The sequence below is a fragment of the Camelus dromedarius genome, chromosome 8 (assembly GCF_036321535.1).
Source record: "Camelus dromedarius isolate mCamDro1 chromosome 8, mCamDro1.pat, whole genome shotgun sequence".
Taxonomy (NCBI): domain Eukaryota; kingdom Metazoa; phylum Chordata; class Mammalia; order Artiodactyla; family Camelidae; genus Camelus; species Camelus dromedarius.
In genome coordinates this window covers 73,228,840-73,248,042 of record NC_087443.1, presented here as the reverse complement: position 1 = coordinate 73,248,042, position 19,203 = coordinate 73,228,840, and the positions used below count along the sequence as shown (strand labels likewise).

The following is a 19,203-nucleotide window of genomic DNA, read 5'->3' as shown; positions in this document are numbered from 1 at the left end:
AGAATAATACAAACTAGTTGAGGCATGACAAAACAAGCCCCCAAATATTGTCAAAGGCCTAGCTGCAACCAGCAAAGTGCTTCCTCACAATAATTTATATTTAAGAATCTATATTATATGGTTTGTACATTTTCAACAGAATTCTAAATTTAAAAATGAACAGATAAAAAAGTAATAAAATTAAAAGGAAAGATATGTGCCAACCTGGCTGATTTCTGCATGTTATGGCAGGTAATCCTAATAATTGTTTCCTTTCTTCATCATTCTAAAATAGAAAAGTCTAAAAATGACCTTGGTCATAAACAAATTACACATACCATCAGGAATTTCATCAAGATTATCATCAATCCCGCGCTTTACAACCCTGGGCCTTGTCTGTCCATCTTGTGTGGTTCCCCATTCATCTGGCACTGATGAAGGCTGGAACTGAACAATAACCTTCAAGATACAAGAGAAGGGTTATGACAGAGCTCACTACCAATTCATTTCCACCATAAGTTAAACAATGTACTTCAATACATAATAAACTACTTCACAATACAATTTATAAATCAAGTACTAGTAGTATTGTTCCTCCAAAACCAATTTTGTAATAGTCCTGCTAGTGCTCAGTAATCATCAAAACTAAGCAAATCAATACCACTATTTCCAATGCTTATACTGGAAAGTAATCAACTACATGCGAAGTGGTATGCCTTGATTTAAAAATGTAACAAACATCTAGGTTTACACATGAGAAACTGAGGAAAAGTTACTTGCAACAGAGGAATCTCTGTTTTATAAATGCATATAAGGCAAAATCCTTTAAATAATAATTTGCAAATTCAATTTCAATGCCAAAAAGAGATTTACCTACCACTTCTCAGGAAGACATATACTATTCTGTTAAATCAACCGTATTAAATTGAGCCTGAGGTGATATGGAAAAATCTCAAACAAACAACCTAACATACCAACTAAAGGAATTAGAAAAAGGAAAACAAACAAAACCCAAAGTCAGTAGGAGGAAGTAAATAATAAAGACCAGAGAGAAAATAAGAGACCAAAAAAAAAATAGGAAAGAACAATGAAACCAAAAGCTGCTTTTTAGAAAAGATAAACAGAACTGATAAACCTTCAGCCAGTCTCATCTAGAAGAAAAGAGCATCCATAAACAAAATAAGAAATGAAACAGGAGAAATAACAACCAATATCAGAGACACAAAAAAAATCATAAGAAAATACCATGAACAGTTATATACCAACAAATTGGACAAATTAGAAGAAATGGACAAATTTCTAGAGCCATACATTTGCCAAGACTACATCAAGAAGAAAAAGACAATTTGAACAGACCAATCACTAGTAGTGAAATTGAATTTGTAATTTAAAAAAATTCCAAGCAAACAAAAGTCAAGGACCAGACAGCTTCACAGGGGAATTCTACCAAACATATAAAGAAGATCTAATACCTATCCTTCTGAAACTATTCCAAAAAGTTGAAGAGGAGGGAACACTCCCAAATTCATTCTATGATGCCACCATTACCCTGACACCAAAACCAAAGACACTGCAGAAAAAGAAAATTAGAGGCCAATATCTTTAATGAATATAGATGCAAAAGTTATCAATAACATATTAGCAAACTGAATCCAACAATATACAAAAAGGATCATACACCATGGGCATGTGGGATTTATTCTAAAGATGCAAGGATGGTTCAATATTTCTAAATCAATCAATGTAATACACCACATTAACAAAAGGAAGGATAAAAATCACATGATTATCTCAATAGATGCAGAAAAAGCATTTGACAAAATTCAGCATCCATTCACAATAAAAACTCTCATCAGACTTGGTAGAGAGGGAACATATTGTCACATAATAAAGGCCATTTATGATAAACCCACAGCTAACATCATACTCAATAGTGAAAAGCTGACAGTATTTCCTCTAAATTTAGAAATAAAACAAGGATGCCCACTCATGACACCTCTTTTTAACACAGAGTTGGAAATCCTAGCTGCAGTAATCAGACAAGAAAAAGAAATAAAAGGTATCCAAATTGGAAGGGAAAAAGTAAAACTGTCACTATTTGCAATGACATGACACTATACATAGAAAACCCTAAAGTCTCCACCAAAAAACTATTAGAACTGATGAATGAATTTAGTAAAGTTGCAGGATACAAGACTAATATACAGAAATCTGTTGCTCTTCTATACAGTAATAATGATCAGAAAGAGAAAGACAAAAAGAAAAAAAATCCTATGATCCAGCAATCCCATTCCTGGGCATATATCCAGAGGGAACCTTAATTCAAAAAGACACATGCACCCAATGTTCACAGCAGTGCTATTTACAATAGCCAAGACACGAAAACAACCTAAATGTACATCGACAGATAAAGAAGTTGTGGTGTATTTATACAATGGAATACTACTCAGCCATAAAAAATAAAATAATGCTATTTGCAGCAACATGGATGAACCGAGAATGTCATTCTAAGTGAAGTAAATCACAAAGAGAAAGAAAAATACCACATGTTATCACTTATATGTGGAATCTAAAAAAAAATAAAGACAAATGAACTTATTTACAAAACAGAAACAGATTCAGACATAGAAAACAAACTTATGGTTACCAGGGGTGGGGAGGAAGTGGGAAGGGATAAATTGGGCGTTTGAGATTTGTAGATATTAATATATATAAAATAGAAAAACAACCAAGCTTATACTGTAAAGCACAGGAAACAACATTCAGTATCTTGTACTAACCTATGGTGAAGAATATGAGAACGAATGTATGTATGTTCCTATGTGACTGAAGTATTGTGCTATACACCAGAAAGTGACACATTGTAAACTGACTGTACTTCAATAAAAATATATTTTAAAAAATAAAGTCCTGCTTAATAAGCAAAAAAAAAAAAAAAATCCTGTTTAAAATGACATTGAACAGAATAAAATATCTAGGAACAAACTTAACCAAGGAGATGAAAAACCATGCACCCTAATGTTCACAGCAACACTATTTACAATAGCCAAGATATGGAAGCAATCCAAGTGCCCATCAATAGATGAATGGATAAAGAAGATGTGGTACCTGTACACACACACACACACACACACACACACACACACACACGGGGGGGGGGAATATTACTCAGCCATAAAAAAGAATAAAATTCTGCCACCTGCAGCAACACGGACCTAGGGAATACTAGGCATAGTAAAGTATGTCAAAGAAAGACAAACACTGTATGTTACCACTATTTGTGCAATCTAAAAAACAAAACAAATGAGGGTATACAGCAAAACAGAAAAAGATTCACAGATTAAAAAAAAACAAAAACAAAACAAAACAAAAAACCTAGTGGTTACCAGTGGAGAGAGAGGAGTGGAGAGGGCAAGACAGGAGCATGGGATTAAGAGATACAAACTACTCTGCATAAAATAGATAAGCAACAAGGATATATTGTATAGCACAGGGAATTCTAGCCATTATTTTGTAATAACTTTTAATGGAGCGTAATCTGTAAAAGTATTGAATTGCAATGTTGTACACCTTAAACTAACATAATATTGTATATCAACTAAACTACACTTCAATAAAAAAAAAATAAAAGTTTAACATCAAACTTCCCCCTCAAAAAGTGAATGCATGCAAGATGGTATGCAACTCTTTTTGTGTTTATGTAAAAAACAAAAGTTAAAAAAAAAACAAAAGGATAAGAGTGGTTGCCATTAAGAGGCAAAACTAGGAAAATGCAGGGGTAGGAGGCTTTATTTTTCATTTGATACCTTTCTATACTGTTTAAATTTTGATGGCATATGAATATGTTTTTATTTTAACTTACTTTAATATCAGAAAGGACTACAGCAGTGGTTAAAATATAGGTTATCTTTGCTTTTCTTTTATATGTTTTTGTAATAAATAACGTATGTTCTGAGAAACTACTGTATGCCAAGCACTATGCTAGATGATTTGGCATAAATTATCTCACTACATCTAAAATATGACCCTGGGAGATAAATCTTATTGCAGGTGATAAACTGGAGCTCAGAGAGATTAAGGATGGTAAATGGAAGAATCTGAACACCACACCCAATATCTTAAAAAAAGAAAAAGAAAAAAAAAGGAAAGCTTCTTGAAGACAATACAAATAAACTGAGGAAGAACATTTTTTACTTTAAAGGTTTAAATAAACCATCATCAAGGGCATGGTAGGCAAACTATGGCCTGCAGGTCAAATCTGGCCCACCACTTGTTTTTATAAATAAAATTTTATTGAAAATAGCCATGCCTATTGGTTTATATATTGCTGTCGCTGCCTTCAGAGACTACATGGCTGATAAAGCCTTAAATATTTACTCTCCAGCCCTTCACAAAAAAAGTCTGCTGATCCCAACCAAGTAAAACTTATATCAAACTTAACTTCAATGATGTATACTTAGCTTCAGCTACTATGTTACCATAAACAGAAACTTCATGAAAGAAATTTAAATTTACATTTCATTTTTCATTTTTGTTTCTATCAACAATGTGAACTACAGTAAACTTAAAAGCAATGCACTTGTTATAAATATATCCCTACTACAGAATAAAAATGAACATTTATCAAACATATTCAGCAAAGTAATTATTTTTAAATACCTAAACATTTTAATATCTTAAGCAATACCTTCGGATTGTGCATAACAATTGTTTCTCCACTTGGAAACTCTAATCTGCGGTGCCACTGATTTGTGGTTACAGCTTTTTTATATTCAGCCTACAACGGAAACAACATATAATCCAGTATGACAAATCTATATCACATTAAGAGAAAGTGGAAGAAAATTATAATCATGATGGTAATTAAAAATAACAGTAATAGCAGCTCTCATGCACTAACTGGTTACCATACTTACCATCACTTTACATACAGAACCTCACTTAACTACTTGCAATCGTTTCTAAATAATATTATCCCTATTACATAGAGGTAAAAACCAAGGTTTAGACAGTCTATGAATTTCTTAGGGCTGCCATAACAAAGTATCACAAACCGAGTGGCTTATAATAACAGAAACGTATTGCCTTACAGTTCTGGAGGCTAGAAGTCTGAAATCAAGGTGTCAACAGGGCCACATTCCCTCTGAAACCTACAGGGAACTCCTTCCTCTCCTCACTAGCTCCTGGTGGTCTCTTGGCAATCTTCACTGTTCCTTGGCTTACAGACCCATCACTCCAATCCTCTACTTTCACATGGCCTTCTCCTTCTGTATCTGTCTTACCACTGCTGTCTTCTTATAAGGACACCGCTCATATTGAATCAGCGACCCACATGACTCCCGTAGGATCTCATCTTAATTAATTACATATGCAATGACCCTATTTCCAAAATAAAGTCACATTCTAAGGTACTAGCGGTTAGGACTTCAACCTATCTTTTTTGGAGGGACACAATTCAACTGCTGGCAGGCATTTTTAACTCACAGTTGCACAAGACCGCACAGTGATCACAGTGGTAGGGAGCAAAAGCAGAAGTGTCACTCACTCCCACCCACGACTTTCTGACTCCAAAGACTTGACTGTGCACCCATTCTCCTACTCTTCCTCCAGAGACACTATTCTGTTTTCTGTGCCTGCTTTCAGGGACAACATGGCTGATAGAGCCTTAAATATTTACTCCCCAGCCCTTCACAAAAACATCTGCTGATCCCAATCAAGTAAAAATTGTATCAAGCTTAACTTGAAAACTTTTAAAAAGCAGTGAGGAAAAAGGTCAAACTGTGGGTCATGACCAGTAATAAACCGTAAAATCAATGTTTTAAAGGAAATAGAAAGTATCTAAATGAATGATATCTAGATTCATTCTAGATATGAATGTCCCATGGATCTTTGTTTTTAGTGGTGTGTTAGAGCTAATCACACACACCTCTTCCCAACTGTGTCCAGTTACATCATGTTGGTAGCTTAAAATTGGCCACGGTGGGAGTATTTACACCATGGAAATCAGCAAACACTAAATCAGGAGCTTTTTTCCCTGGAGAGCCAGTTTATCAAACACTACTGTTTCTGATAAATAAATACACACAAATATGTGTGTGTGTGTGTATACAAAATGCGTGTACTAAATCTCAATGTAAAATCTACCTTACTATTGGTTGAAGTTAAAAAAAATTTGAAGCCTCTGTTCTCAACAAGCTTTTTTCCCAATTTACTTAACCCCAACTAACATTGTCTTACTTTAGGCCAATACTCACCTTTTCATACTGATTTGGTTATAGAATAGTATTTCATAGTCACTACTATAGAGATTAATATTCCTGGGGCAGGCACAATTGACAACGCCTAAGAATTGCATTTACAAATTTTCTTTTGAAAAAGCAAATTACTCCACAAAATATATGTACTATTTTAACTGTTAGGAAAAAATATATATGAATAGATAAAGAACAGTCTAAGAAAATATTTTTAAATGTAAAATTTGACTTGAAAGGATGATAAGATTGTGATTTTTTTCTCTTATTTCTATTATTATTATGTTCTTCAAGGACAAAAAAATTTAGTAATTAATAGTTGTTAGACTTGACTGTCAGCTCCTAAACAGAACATAAGGCCCCGTCCTTGCTTGAAGCTTTCAAAATATGAATCTAGGTAAGATTAACATTTTAGAGGCTCCTTTTAACATCAATATTAGTACTGTTTTAATGTTTAATGTTACTGTTGGTTATATAAGTTTTAGTAACTAACACATTAAAAAATAGTAACTAAACCGTTTCATTCTTCATTTCCCATGTATACAGATGAATTCATTTAACTTATCTCAAATACTTAATACTCAATAACTAAGTAGAACTGTAACAAGAAATTAACACAATTATGTAAAACAACATTAACCATCAGTTTTAAGGTGGCTAAAAAGTCACAACATTTGTTCCTATTATATTTATTTTCATAAACAAAGCCTTTTACTAAATAATAATTTGAAAAGCATCCATATGCTTGACATGTGTTGTCAACAGCAGATTCCAGCAGCCTAAGTTCTTCTGAAGGTTTGATACAAGTACCCTATTAGATTAGATTTGTGATGTGCCCCTGAATAACATTCTGTCTTTAGACCTCGAGGCCATGAGTAGCACCTCGTGAATGATGGCACCACCTAGAAAGCAATCTTCTTTGTGAACAGGATCAAGATAGGCTCCCTTTTACATAAAGTCTGCCCACTGTGAGCGGTGTTACATGAGGTGCCAATGTATACAGAATCTATGTGTCTTAAAGAAAAGCATAAAGGAATAAAGCCCACTTACCTCTAGTTTTTCACTGAAGTCCTCTGTATAGGGAATAAATCTGCTATCTGTGTCCCCTTTGTAAAACCAAGTACAGCGTCTCACTTCAGCTGGCTCCTCCTCCCAGTACACAGCTTTCCTCATTCGGTCATAGAGGTAAACATCATAGCGCCCTCCATCCGTGCCTAGCACCACACTCTCTGGGTCTGGCTGGACTGGAGCACAAAGTCCACAGTTCAACTCAACAGTTACCAGGTATATTTAAAAGTAATAAATAATGAATATAGTGACTCATCTACCCTTAAAGACAAAGAACTAAGCTCATTTTTGTTCAAAAATAGAAATGTAAGATTAATTTGTGCCCCTCAAAATGATGACTCTTTTAAGTGGGGAAGAAATAACCAGGGCAAAATATAAATACATGATCATGAAATAATTCAAATAACTGGTAGATTTCTTCTTTATCAAGTCAAAGCAGCAATGCTCCATGAAGCAAGCTTTTAAAGAATAAGTGATATTTAAGTCCCAAGATGAAATATCATCAGGATAAAGAAAGAAACTTATTTCTACACTGCAAGACTTCTCAGCATCTTAACACAGTCCTGCACTATCTCAAGAGATAGATGTAGTTACAGCTCTTCGAAAAACTCATCTAACCACAGAACACTTTTTTTACAGCATCTTCAAGAACAAGAGTGCCATAAAAAAAAATTTATGAATGCCCTATAGCTACAAACAAGGAAGGGAAATAAGAAAACTGACACCTGGGTTATATGAACTACTCTATTTCTTGGACTTAAAACACCTTTAAACAAAAAAGAAAACTACTAAAACATTTCTTCAAATATCTTGCTCAAATAACTCAGAATGTATACTAATATCATCTTAAGGTACAGGGGCTGGTGGACTCTACAAGGACCAAAGAATCTGACATTCATAAAAAGCAGGCCATGGATAAATGGGCTCTTCATTCCTCTCTTCCTAAAATCAGATACAAATGATGCAGGATCCATGCTTACCTGAATTATAGATTTCTTCAAGATTCAAAGAGTCAAACACACTGAAAGGCATCCATAGTTGTTTGTATTCTACCTCCTTGCAGTAAAACCAGTGGGGCTGGACAGGTTCATATTGGTTCTGAAGTAGAAAAGGTGGCGGCGCTTGCACAGGGGGACCCACAGGTTTAGCAGGTGCCTGCTGCTGGATTGGTGGGGACAACCCTGGTTGCACTGGAGGAGGAACCTGGAGGGACAAAAGTTAGGACCATCAGGTCTGTCCAAAGGAACAATTTTGTATATGCTTCAGACTCAAACTAACATTAGTAATAATTATCCTAATTATTTCTCTACACAAACAATTAATAACTAGGCTCCAAAGCGATTAAAAATTTTTTAAAATCTAGCAAAACCCAAAATCAGTTGCAAAGTGAACAGGACTTTCTCACACTGATGACAAAGTAAATTAATACCTTTATAAAAATCAATCTAACAATATGCCTCCTATGATTTATTTAATCTTTAAAATGTGCATATTCCTTGACCTAGCCATTCCATTTGTAAGAATTCATCCTAAAGATGTAATTGTAAAAATTCACCCATAAGCATGTATACCAAAAGGTTACCTATAATAGGCAATCACTGGATACAATCTAAATGTCTAACAGAAACCTGATTAAATCAATCATATTTTATTCAAATGCTGGAATTCTCTAGAACCACTAAGAATGTTTAAGAAAAAAATATTTATAACATCTAAAATATGTTCACAAAAAACATGTTTGTCTGGAAAAAAACTACCTGTCTAGAAAAAAAGATAAGAAAGACATAAAACAAAATAAAAACAGTTTTCTAGCAGCAATTTTTATTCATTTGGCTATTCTGCATTTTTCAAATTTTCTGCATTGAAAATACTTTTTTTAATGAAAATAGTTTTAAATCAGAATACATCAAAAAATCATTTCAGAACATTCTATCAAGGTTAAGTGTACTGAGGTTGATAACTGTATTGTGGTTATGGAAAAGAATATCCTTAGTCTTGGGAAATACATACTACAGTATTTAGGAGTAAAGAATCACAATGTATTTAACTGACTCTCAAATGTTTTCCCCCAAAACTGCACATGTACAGAGTAAGAAAGGAAGGAAGGGAGGGAGAAGGAAAGAGAATGCCTGAATGTGTCACTGTGCGTGTTCACAAATGACAGAATAGGGCAAAATGTTCACGACAGGTAGATCTGGGTTAGGGTATTGCGGCGTTCTTTGTCCTATTTTTATTTTTGTAATTTTTCTTTAAATTTTAAATTATCATTTTTAAAATTCTTAATCAGAAATCTTTTCAAAATCTCACCAGCAAAGTATACTAACTCATATTACATACCACAAATCTACTTTCCAATACACTGAAATCCAACATTACCAAGAGGTTGTGTATTGGTATGATTTAGATTACATGATAAATGGAGCCCAGTCTCTATCCCTAAGAGGGAAGTCAGGTTACGTTCTGACTGCAATACTACTATCTCTGCCACACTGAGTTGGGTTCTTAATTCTTCCTTTCAATCCTTCCCCTTTTTTTGATTCAGTTCATTTCCCTTTGGAAGTCAGCTGAATAATTAGTGGGGAAAAATCATAAGGGAATTTCATAAAATCTACCCAATGCAAAAGTGATTCCATCACTCCCCTGAGACAGTTTGTCTGTCTAGACCCACACTTCATAAATATAAATAAAGGAAATTATTGGAGTAATCAATTTTAGTCCCAGTAATTGTTTTGATTAAATAGTATAATTAAAAAATGAGAAGCTGGTAGTCTGCTATAATTGCGTTGACTCTCACACGTCCCTAGATGACATTTGTTATTGGTATCTTACACTAAACTCTAGAAAATACTGGCATGTGGTTAACTCATTAAAATCAATTACTACTTCCATAAATAGATACTACAAACTAAAATATAAACCAATCAATGAGCTACCTTTACAAGATCGTTTATTTCAAAGTATGTAGCTTATAAAAAACACCCTCTGAAAATAATCTGTCATCATATTGGTTATTAAAAGCACAGTGTTTTTAAAAACATAGGTTAAGATGAGAGAGAGATTAAAAATTAAAGTTCATAATTAGGACATTAAAACATGAGTCCATACCGGTGGCAAAGATCCTGGAGGCATCTGATACATCTGAACGGGGGATCCCGTGGGTGGAGGATGGGTAGGGTGGGCTGGTGTCTGGCACTGCTGCAGCTGCGGTGGTGCAATGTAAGGGTTAGCCCTGCTGCTTACAGCCGTGTGGCGATACGGATTATATCCTTGTTGCGGTGTTCCTTGGGGTGGGCTCCCAAAATTTGAAGGAGGGAGACTGCTAGGTTGAGAAGGCAGGTAAGTATTTATTCCCATCTGCGAAGAAGGTGGAGCACCGTATTGAGCCTTTGGAATGGATGGTGAAAATGCATTCGACACATCCTGGGATCCAGTTGTAAAAGGGAGAGCAGTTGGGGGCTTGGAGAATGCGGACTGGCCAGCCGATGTCACTGCTGTTGTTAACGGTGACTGTCCAATGTTCCCAAAAGGATCACTACTGCTTGATACCTGAGAGAAGTAACTAAATGTCTGTGGGGTAGACGTGTGAGCTGAAGTCTGACCAAGGAAGCTGTCCTCCTCACCAACATCTGTGGAATCCTCTGAAAATGAACAGAAGGATACATGGTTTAAAGATATGCTATCTCTGTAGGTAAGATTCCATACAGCAGATCGAGTAATTATACCTCTTATTTTGTTGTTCAAAGTTACATTTCTGCATCAAAGAAAATAATGAAAAACTCTGTTTTTCTTTTTTCTTTGAAAACTTTTCTTTGAAATGATAAACTAGAAAATATGAGTAAGAAACAACAAAAGGAGGAAAAATTATAACTCATTCATAATCACTGCTAACACTGCAAATACTTTGGTACATACCTTTCCATATCTTTTAAATAGACATAAATAGTTACATATTATTTATTTTGAAAAATAGGTATAAATTATGTATACATATTTGTATATAGGAGCTTTTTAAAATAGAAACAAAATGTATACCTACTATTTTTACATGTTATTTTGAATGCTTTTTCCTGGTAAGAAATAATTCAAATATTATTCCATTACCCAAATAAATGTAACTTTGTTTCTACAGGAATGACAAGAAACTACAGATATTAACTCTGTTGACAAGAAGGGGTGTGTCAGGGCTCTTACCTACAAAGCACTCATTGTACAAATGAACATGTGGTATTTGTATTCCCAAGGCAAAGTAGGTCAACCATTAATTACCATCCCTAAAACCACACAGTACCACAACCAGATAACTAGTCTGGTTAGAGAATGCCGAATGAGTAGTCATTTTCCAACCAAGAAAAGTTCTCCTCGCTTCCCCTTGCCCAACTTGATCTTCACTGGAGGTATTACGAATATAAACTATTTATCTTCTCTTCCACTACCAAATTATAAAATCAAAATGTTTTCCTTCTATATGGCCTCAATGTGCTCAGTAAACTTTTATGCGCTCTCAGCTTGTAACTCTGTCTTCCTCATCTTTTCATTCTCCTGTCTCATTCCCTCTTATCTCCAACCCCTGGAGGCATGGAGCAGGTCAAAGGGGTGGACTCTCTCCCAGCACACAGGCACGCTATGGTCCCTGCCCTTGGGACCTGTCACAGGGTGGCCTTTCAAGCTCTGAGCTCCCTCTTGACCTCCACTGAAGGAGGCCACTGGGCTCGTGGAGATTCTGGCTTCAGCTCTTAGGATGCTCCCACTATATTCCACACACACTAACTTGACTGAGATCCTCCACTATTCAAAATACTCCTCTGTGCTGTTTCTTTGTACCTAAAAATACCACTTCCTGCACAAGGCCCTAGGTCTGCTTGTTTCATTCTACTTTTTTCATACAGTTCCGGTTCCTACCTCTCTTTTCAGTCACATGAACCTCACTTGGACCCATATTTCTTAGTTCATATCTCAACATCTAAAAGAATGGAAAAAAACACTGTGGTATCTTTCATCCTTTAAGACAACTTGGGATCAACCTGATTCGAGAAACTTTTTTCTGATTAGCATCAATTACAAACGAAGTATCGATCTCTAAAAGCTGCCAGCAGCCTCACCTCAGGGACACTTTCTAATTACATGTGGACACACTTGGCATCAAGACCCATTACTTTAATGAGCACTTGTGTACCTGTGACACTCCCAACTCTGTCTCAAATCGAGATTGATTCATGCGTCCCAGAACCTATTTTCCAACTGCTTCCTCAATACTTTTGACAGGTTCAGCCACATAATAAGCCTAAACTGAATTCGTCATCTAAACTGTCCCCCTCCGTGTGCTCCTTTCACAGATCTATTGCAATAGAAGTCTGCCAACATCCATCCAGACGCTCAAACCAGAACCTCTCTGACTCCTTCCTGTCTCTCATGCCCTTCCTTTAATCATTCAGATCCTCGTTAAAGAAATACATACACAGTATCCATTATATGCCAGGTGGAGATGGGTCTTGGGGTTAAAACTGAACCAAGAGAAGAGGCCTTTGCATTGACAGTGAGTCACTAAGTCCCAACAATCTGATGGTCTAAAAATCTCTCACATCTGCTCACTGTTCTTCTGTGTGGCTAGGCTAGAGGGCCACCCACTCCTGCCTCACAATGGCCTCCAGACTGACAGCTCTTGCTACAGTCAGCTTTACTCCCATGTAATCTCAGAAAATTCCAGTCTTTCTGAAACAACTCTAATTTCAATGCCTTGCTTAAAACCGTTTAAGGGCACACCCCCACCCCACAGGAGGAACTACAAACTCCTCAGTATGGTATATGAGGCCCTTCGTGATCTGGTCCCCACTGACCGCTTGAGCCACTCCCCTGTACTTGCTTTAGCCACGCTGATCTGGGATAAGGCAAGGAATGGGGCAAGAGAGAAGGAGCAGAGGAAGGAGAGAGAGAAAAAGTGAACACCTACCACCAAATCCCACCAAATCTGCAGGTTTTCTCACACCTCCAGACTCTTACACATGCCTATCTGCCCAGACTCCCTAACTGCTTTGTACCCTTCAACACCCAGCTCACAAATCACCTCCTCTGTGAAGCCCTGAAGGCCTATGAGATGTCCTCTCCCTGGTCAGCCAGCCTGACACCCACAGCTCTCACAGCAGCATATCGATCCCTCTTTGAAGCCATCAAAAACCTGCATCACAATGACTTACACAGCTGGGTACAGTGTGTCTGTACATACTACGCAGTCACCAAGGGCAATGCTGTCTGCTCTTCTGTGTCTCCCTGACATCTGGAACAGAGCCTGGCAAACAGAAGCTGCCCAATCCATGTTTGCTGAATGAATGAAAACTGCTTCCTATGTGTCTCTTTCACTAATGTGTGTCCAATTGCTTCCAATGTGACAGGTCCTTTTGTCTTTGGAAATTCTCTAAACAGGTTTCTAATGATCAAATCTTTTTCAGAGGTGGGAAAATATTTGATCCAGAATTTTAGCCCTAAAAACTATTAATTTTCTTATTAAATAACCTATCTCTAAGAAACCTGTCTCCAAGGCAAATTATCCTGTACTTGAACATGAAAATGTTTAGCATTAATTGATAGTGACACACACAAACAAAATACTATTCAGCAAGGAAGATGGGCATGAGCCAAACATTTGTGAAACAGAGGATGATATGAAAATCCCATGTACGGCTTTATTTATTCCTGCACCCTCCCAGAACATTCTGCTCCAGCCATGCTAGTCCTCCACCAAAATGGCAATGCCTCACCTTTCAGACACACTCTCAAAACAAGACATACATATTCCTGACTCCCATCCTTTTATCTGTTCAACAAGTCTCTACTGAAAAACTGGTCTACAGCATACTAAGCACTGTTCTACATATAAGTTCCTGCTCTAAGGGAGCTTACATTCTAATGGGAAAAAATGTGCACATGTCAGATGGTGAAAAGCACCAAGAAGAAACATAACACTAACGAGGGGGAACTTTCATGTATAGCTGCCTTCTGCTTGTCCTTCTTCACTTTCTGAAACTTTCCTTAGTCCTCCAAGCTAGAATAATTATTCAATGGAAAAATATTCAGCATTTACTGAGGATCTATGTGTTAGACACTAAACAAGATCCTAGAAATAAAAAAGTAAATAAGTCATACGTCAAGTTGCCCACAGTTGCAAACGTCAAGAAGCCCACGATCCAAAGAAGCAGATATGTTTATTTCACAAACATTTATATCCAGACCCTATATTCAGTGCTTTACAAGAATCAATTGTCTTCTCATTACAGCCCGATGAGGCTGTATATATATATATATGGAAAATGAAGCACAGAGAGGTAAAGTAACATGCTTGAAGTCGCACAGTAACTTATTTGCTGGGCTAAGGCTGGAAAAAGTTCTGCGCTCCTAAACACCAGCCAGGTTATGCCACATAATCTTTAAAATGCAATCTCCCTAGACTGTAATAAAGATATGAACAAAGAGCTAGGGTGCACATAGGAGTCGGGTCCTAAGAACAAGCAAGAGCTCCTTAGAGAAATGATGCACTGCCTTGAAAGATGAGGACCGTATTCTGTACTTAACTCTTGCAACTGTTACGTGTCTATCCTAGGAGATACCCTACTGTATCCTAGGAGAGGCAGCACTAATTTATTTGCATCCCCTGAAAGCACCTGGCACACCTGTAGGTGTTAAACAAAAATTTGTGAAATGCCAATACAGGAGTGGCCAGCAATCGGAACAGAGTTCCTTCGACGAAGAGCCTGGCCCCTGCCCCCAAGATCCCAAAGTCCCCAGGCCACTCAAACTTGGCCACTGATGGCCCTAGCAAGCTACCAAGAGGGTCGGATCCAGGCAGAAGACAGGCCTCCCGTCCGACCCTCATCACCCCACGCCCCCCGCCCGCCTCCCTGCACACACTTGCCCCACCGGACTCCCCTCTCTTTACTACCTCCGGGCAAGAGCAGGGAGGTCGAGGCAGCGGCGGCTTGGGTGACCGGAATAAAGGGCACGTTGAAACTGAGCTCTGTGGCCGAGGACGAGAACAGTAAGTTAGTGCCCGAAGAGGAGGTGGAGGCGGCGCCGCCGCCACCGTTAGGCTTCCTCTCAGCCATGGCTGCGTCCCACCGTCCGTTACACGTCTCCGGCTGGCCGGAGAGGCACCACTGGCCGGAAGCCGATCACATTCGGGGCCAACACACTTCCGCACTTGCGCACAAGGGCCGGAACTCCGGGTGGCTGGTCAGCAGCCCAATCCTTTCCCCTAGGGGGCCGCCAGAAATCAAAATGGCGGCGCAGGCTTCACTCCCGGGTCCTAGCACGTGACAGCCTCCGCCAATGCTCGGGCGCGGCTGGAAGCGGAGGCCGAGGCTGGGGTTGGAGAGCAGGAGAGGAAACGCTGCGGGTTGTGTGAATCAAGTATGAATTGACGCTGAAAGTCTCGGATTGCTCAGGGCGTTCCGGGCTTCTGAAAGTACCAACAGGAACGTTTAACTGGATAAGATTTTGGAGAAACAGCGGAAGCCCGCAGGCGTAGGTAGCAGAGTGCTGTGCGCAGAGGGGAGAAATGTGAGGGCCATTTGTAGCCAAGATCTAGCCAAACTCACTCCAGCAACCACTTTTAACCCGCCCACGTGTCTTTCTGGACTGAACTGAACTCTTGTCATTGGCCCAGAAATAGAAATGGTAAAACTTTTTAAATTTTTAAGCCAAAGGAAAGGGAAAAAATTTTACGAGAGAAACCAGAGAATTGACATTTAGGTGTGTGACCTTTTTAGATAGCTTTCTATACTTGTCTACAATAATCTGACTGATTTAATCCCAAAATGCACTGTGGATAATTTGGATGTAATTGGCATCTTTCATATAGTTAAAAATTACGAAAGAAAATAAGTAACTTCTTGGAGGGTAGGAGAGGGGGGATAGAAGAAACCCTAAAAGAAGCTTTGAAACAATGAAACTACCCTCTCTCCCAGCTGTTCACACCTATATAGTACCTGTTTATTAACTAATTCAATGACTAGTGTGCTTACTGTCAAAGAAAATGAAAGCCAGGCACTAGTTTAAAGCAGTAAGGATAGATTTTATTCAGTAATAACTATTGCATTAAGGAAGTGGGTACATCATGAACTGCACTAAACTGAACTTCCCCGAAAGGCTGGAGACTTTAAAGACGGGTGTGCTAAGGCAAAGGCACTGAAGGGTGCAAAGGGGTATTGGTCCATGTGACTAGGCCACCCAGGTTTGTTAATTTTGTTAACTGGCACTTATATGTAGGAGAAATAGACTTCTCACATCTTTATGGCAGGCAGTGGTACAACTTAGAGCAAGGTACCCACCAGGCTGGGAGGATACAATTCTCAGGTCCTTGAGAAGACAGCTTTGGGTGACAGAAGACTTATATCTCAAAGTGGCAGAGAAAGGATTTATAATTGCAAGATTTCTAAAGTAACTGCTTTAAAGGAGGTTCAGCAGCCTGTATGCCTATACCTGTTTTGGGTTGGAACAAACAGTAAATTCCTGGCAGTGTTGAGCTTTCTCAGGCAGGCATTTTAAGGGAGACAGGGTTCATCCTGGGGACATGGCCTTAAGCTACTAGTAGCCATGCTACAGTCTGGTTAAGAAGTCTTTGTCATTATTATGGGTGGTCAAGGCAGTATACAAAACACTAGGGGTACCATGGTATATGAAATAGACACAGGACCCTTCCTTCTTGAGTTTACACTCTGGTCAGGAGGACAGACAACTAAACATATAATAACAATAAACTAAAGTGTGTTGAAAGTTATAATGTAGAATATCCCGAAGTGTGTTATGTGGAATATTGACACTATTAGGAGAGGGAGGTATAACACATCTAGGGGAGGGATAGCAAGTACTTAGAATGATCAGACCATCAACCAAGGACCTACCAAGTCTGGAGTAACATGAAAGACTTTCCTGAAGAAGAAAAGTAAAAGTTGAGACCTGAAAGCCAGTAAGTAGAAGTTAACTGGAAAAACTTGGCAGAAAGGGGGTTGGAGGAAGTGGTGAGAGACAGTTACAGATAAGTTTACTACAGTATGTAGGGAAACCTTAAGATGTGACTTTTGGGCATTAAAAGAAACAGGTTACAACATGGCTGGAGCCCAGGGAGCAACTGGGAGAAAGTTGGGAGATAAGAATGGAAATTAGACCAAGGCCAGATGATGCAGGGTTCTTACAAATTAAGAGCAAAAGGGACTCAAAGAAGGGTCTAAAGGAGGGTAGAGGAATAATAACGTTGTTCTGTAGAAACGCTCACTCCGACTTCAGTGTAATAAAATAGATAAGGAAAGAGCAAGCCTTGGAAGTGGAAAGAACAGTTGGCAAGCTGCTGCAGTGGACCAGCTGAGCAATGATGGTGGCTCAAATTAGAGCAACTGCAGTAGGAATGAACAGAAATAGGAATAATTACCAGGGAAAGATGTCAGATTGAACAGCTGTATCTTCATTTTCTTCTTCCTGAAACTCCGTTGAAAACACAAATGGGTTTGTTTGATATTTTTAGGCATAGATTCATGAGGATGAGGAGAAGGGGAGAAGATTTGACAGCAATAAGATATTGCAAGGCACCAAAAAATAGACAATCAGTAGATGATTTAGCAAACCAGTAATGGGGAAAGCTCAAATGCAGCATTATTTGCACCAGAGTATCACCAAAAGGTCTAGGACCTGATAATCTTAGACACCTCTGGAAATGGTGGCAAAGCTGAAGAAAGAGGTCCTATAATTAGGAGGATTGGTTAAAACTCTTTAAGTCAGGTTCCCTCCCCCACTCTCAGTAAGTAGACTACTGATCATCCCCCTTCAAGGAAAAAGACTTAAGTTTTCCCTTCTGGAGAAGGTAAAACAGAAGGAAAATTAAGCAAGTATGTATATACTGAGTAATCAAACAATTTCTCCACTTAGCTCCAAAACACTAACTGCCAGTTCTTCTACCTCTAGGTAGGCAATTATAAGAATCTTCTTCAGGTCATGGGAACAGAAGATCTCGAGATAATGAAATCAGGGTTCCCCAATAAGACACCCCAGCCACATCACTCCCTTATTGATCTCACAATCAACAAACCCCAAAACACACCTTGCACTAGCCCTAGTACCTCTTCTTTGCCGCTGTTTTGGACCTCCAGCCTCAACTCAGCTTAAAAAGAACCTCAAATGCTCCTGCTCCACTGGTGGCTCCTGCACCTGCTGTAGCTCCTGCAAATGCACCTCCCGCAAGAAGAGCTGCTGCCCCTGCTGTCATGAGTGCTGTGCCAAATGTGCCCGGGGCTTTCTGCAAAGGGGCATCGGACAAGGGCAGCTGCTGAGGCTGATGTCAGGAAAGCCTGCACCCAGATGTAAATAGAGTAACACGTACAAACCTGCATTTAAATTTTTTCCCTTCTACCCTGACCTGCTTGCTACATTCCTGTTGCCATGAAATACTTGTATGAAAATAAACTCATCTAGCCAAAAAAAAAAAAAAGCCTCTTTATATGCTCTGAGCTCCCAGGTACATTTTTAGTCCCCACCCTTTTTTTTCAGGCATTCTTTCAGCAAATATTTATTATTATGTGAACCCACCTCCATGCCAGACACAGGGGATACCAGAGAGGACAGACGGGCAGAGACGTTGTAGTTCACACTCTAGGGTACAGTGATCTTCTCTTGTCTTCCATACTCACCTCCACCTGTCAAGGCAGGTGAATGGGGAGGACCCCACACAGGTGACTAGAGGGAAAGTGTGCTAATTTCTGATTTAGGGAACGCAGAGGAACAGGAGGACAAAGTGGAACATAAAAATGGAGATGCCCAGCAGTTAGATGTATGGCTCTGAAACTGAAGAAAGAAGTCCGGGCTTAAAATGAGATGTAGGAGGCATCAGCTCACATGTAAGCCATTTGGAAATTGTGGGGAAAGAGCC

At 38.6% G+C, this 19,203-nt stretch overlaps 1 protein-coding gene across 3 annotated transcripts in view; it reads right to left on the bottom strand.

Moving 5' to 3' along the window:
• The window catches only part of SEC23IP (SEC23 interacting protein), a 36,540-nt gene extending 21,063 nt beyond the window's left edge, over window positions 1-15,477 (bottom strand). For 2 of the 3 annotated variants that reach the window (XM_010997807.3, XM_010997798.3), the window contains exons 1-6: window positions 15,229-15,476; window positions 10,404-10,936; window positions 8,279-8,501; window positions 7,281-7,474; window positions 4,667-4,756; window positions 318-438 (exon numbers count right to left, since the gene is read on the bottom strand). In XM_010997807.3, coding sequence (XP_010996109.2) covers window positions 318-438; window positions 4,667-4,756; window positions 7,281-7,474; window positions 8,279-8,501; window positions 10,404-10,936; window positions 15,229-15,391 — 1,324 coding nt within the window. In that variant the 5' untranslated portion in view covers window positions 15,392-15,476. Of the gene's footprint in view, window positions 1-317; window positions 439-4,666; window positions 4,757-7,280; window positions 7,475-8,278; window positions 8,502-10,403; window positions 10,937-15,228 lie in introns of all 3 variants that reach the window. The other variant, XM_031461868.2, reaches the window with a different exon arrangement.
• Between the last annotated feature and the right edge of the window lie 3,726 nt (window positions 15,478-19,203).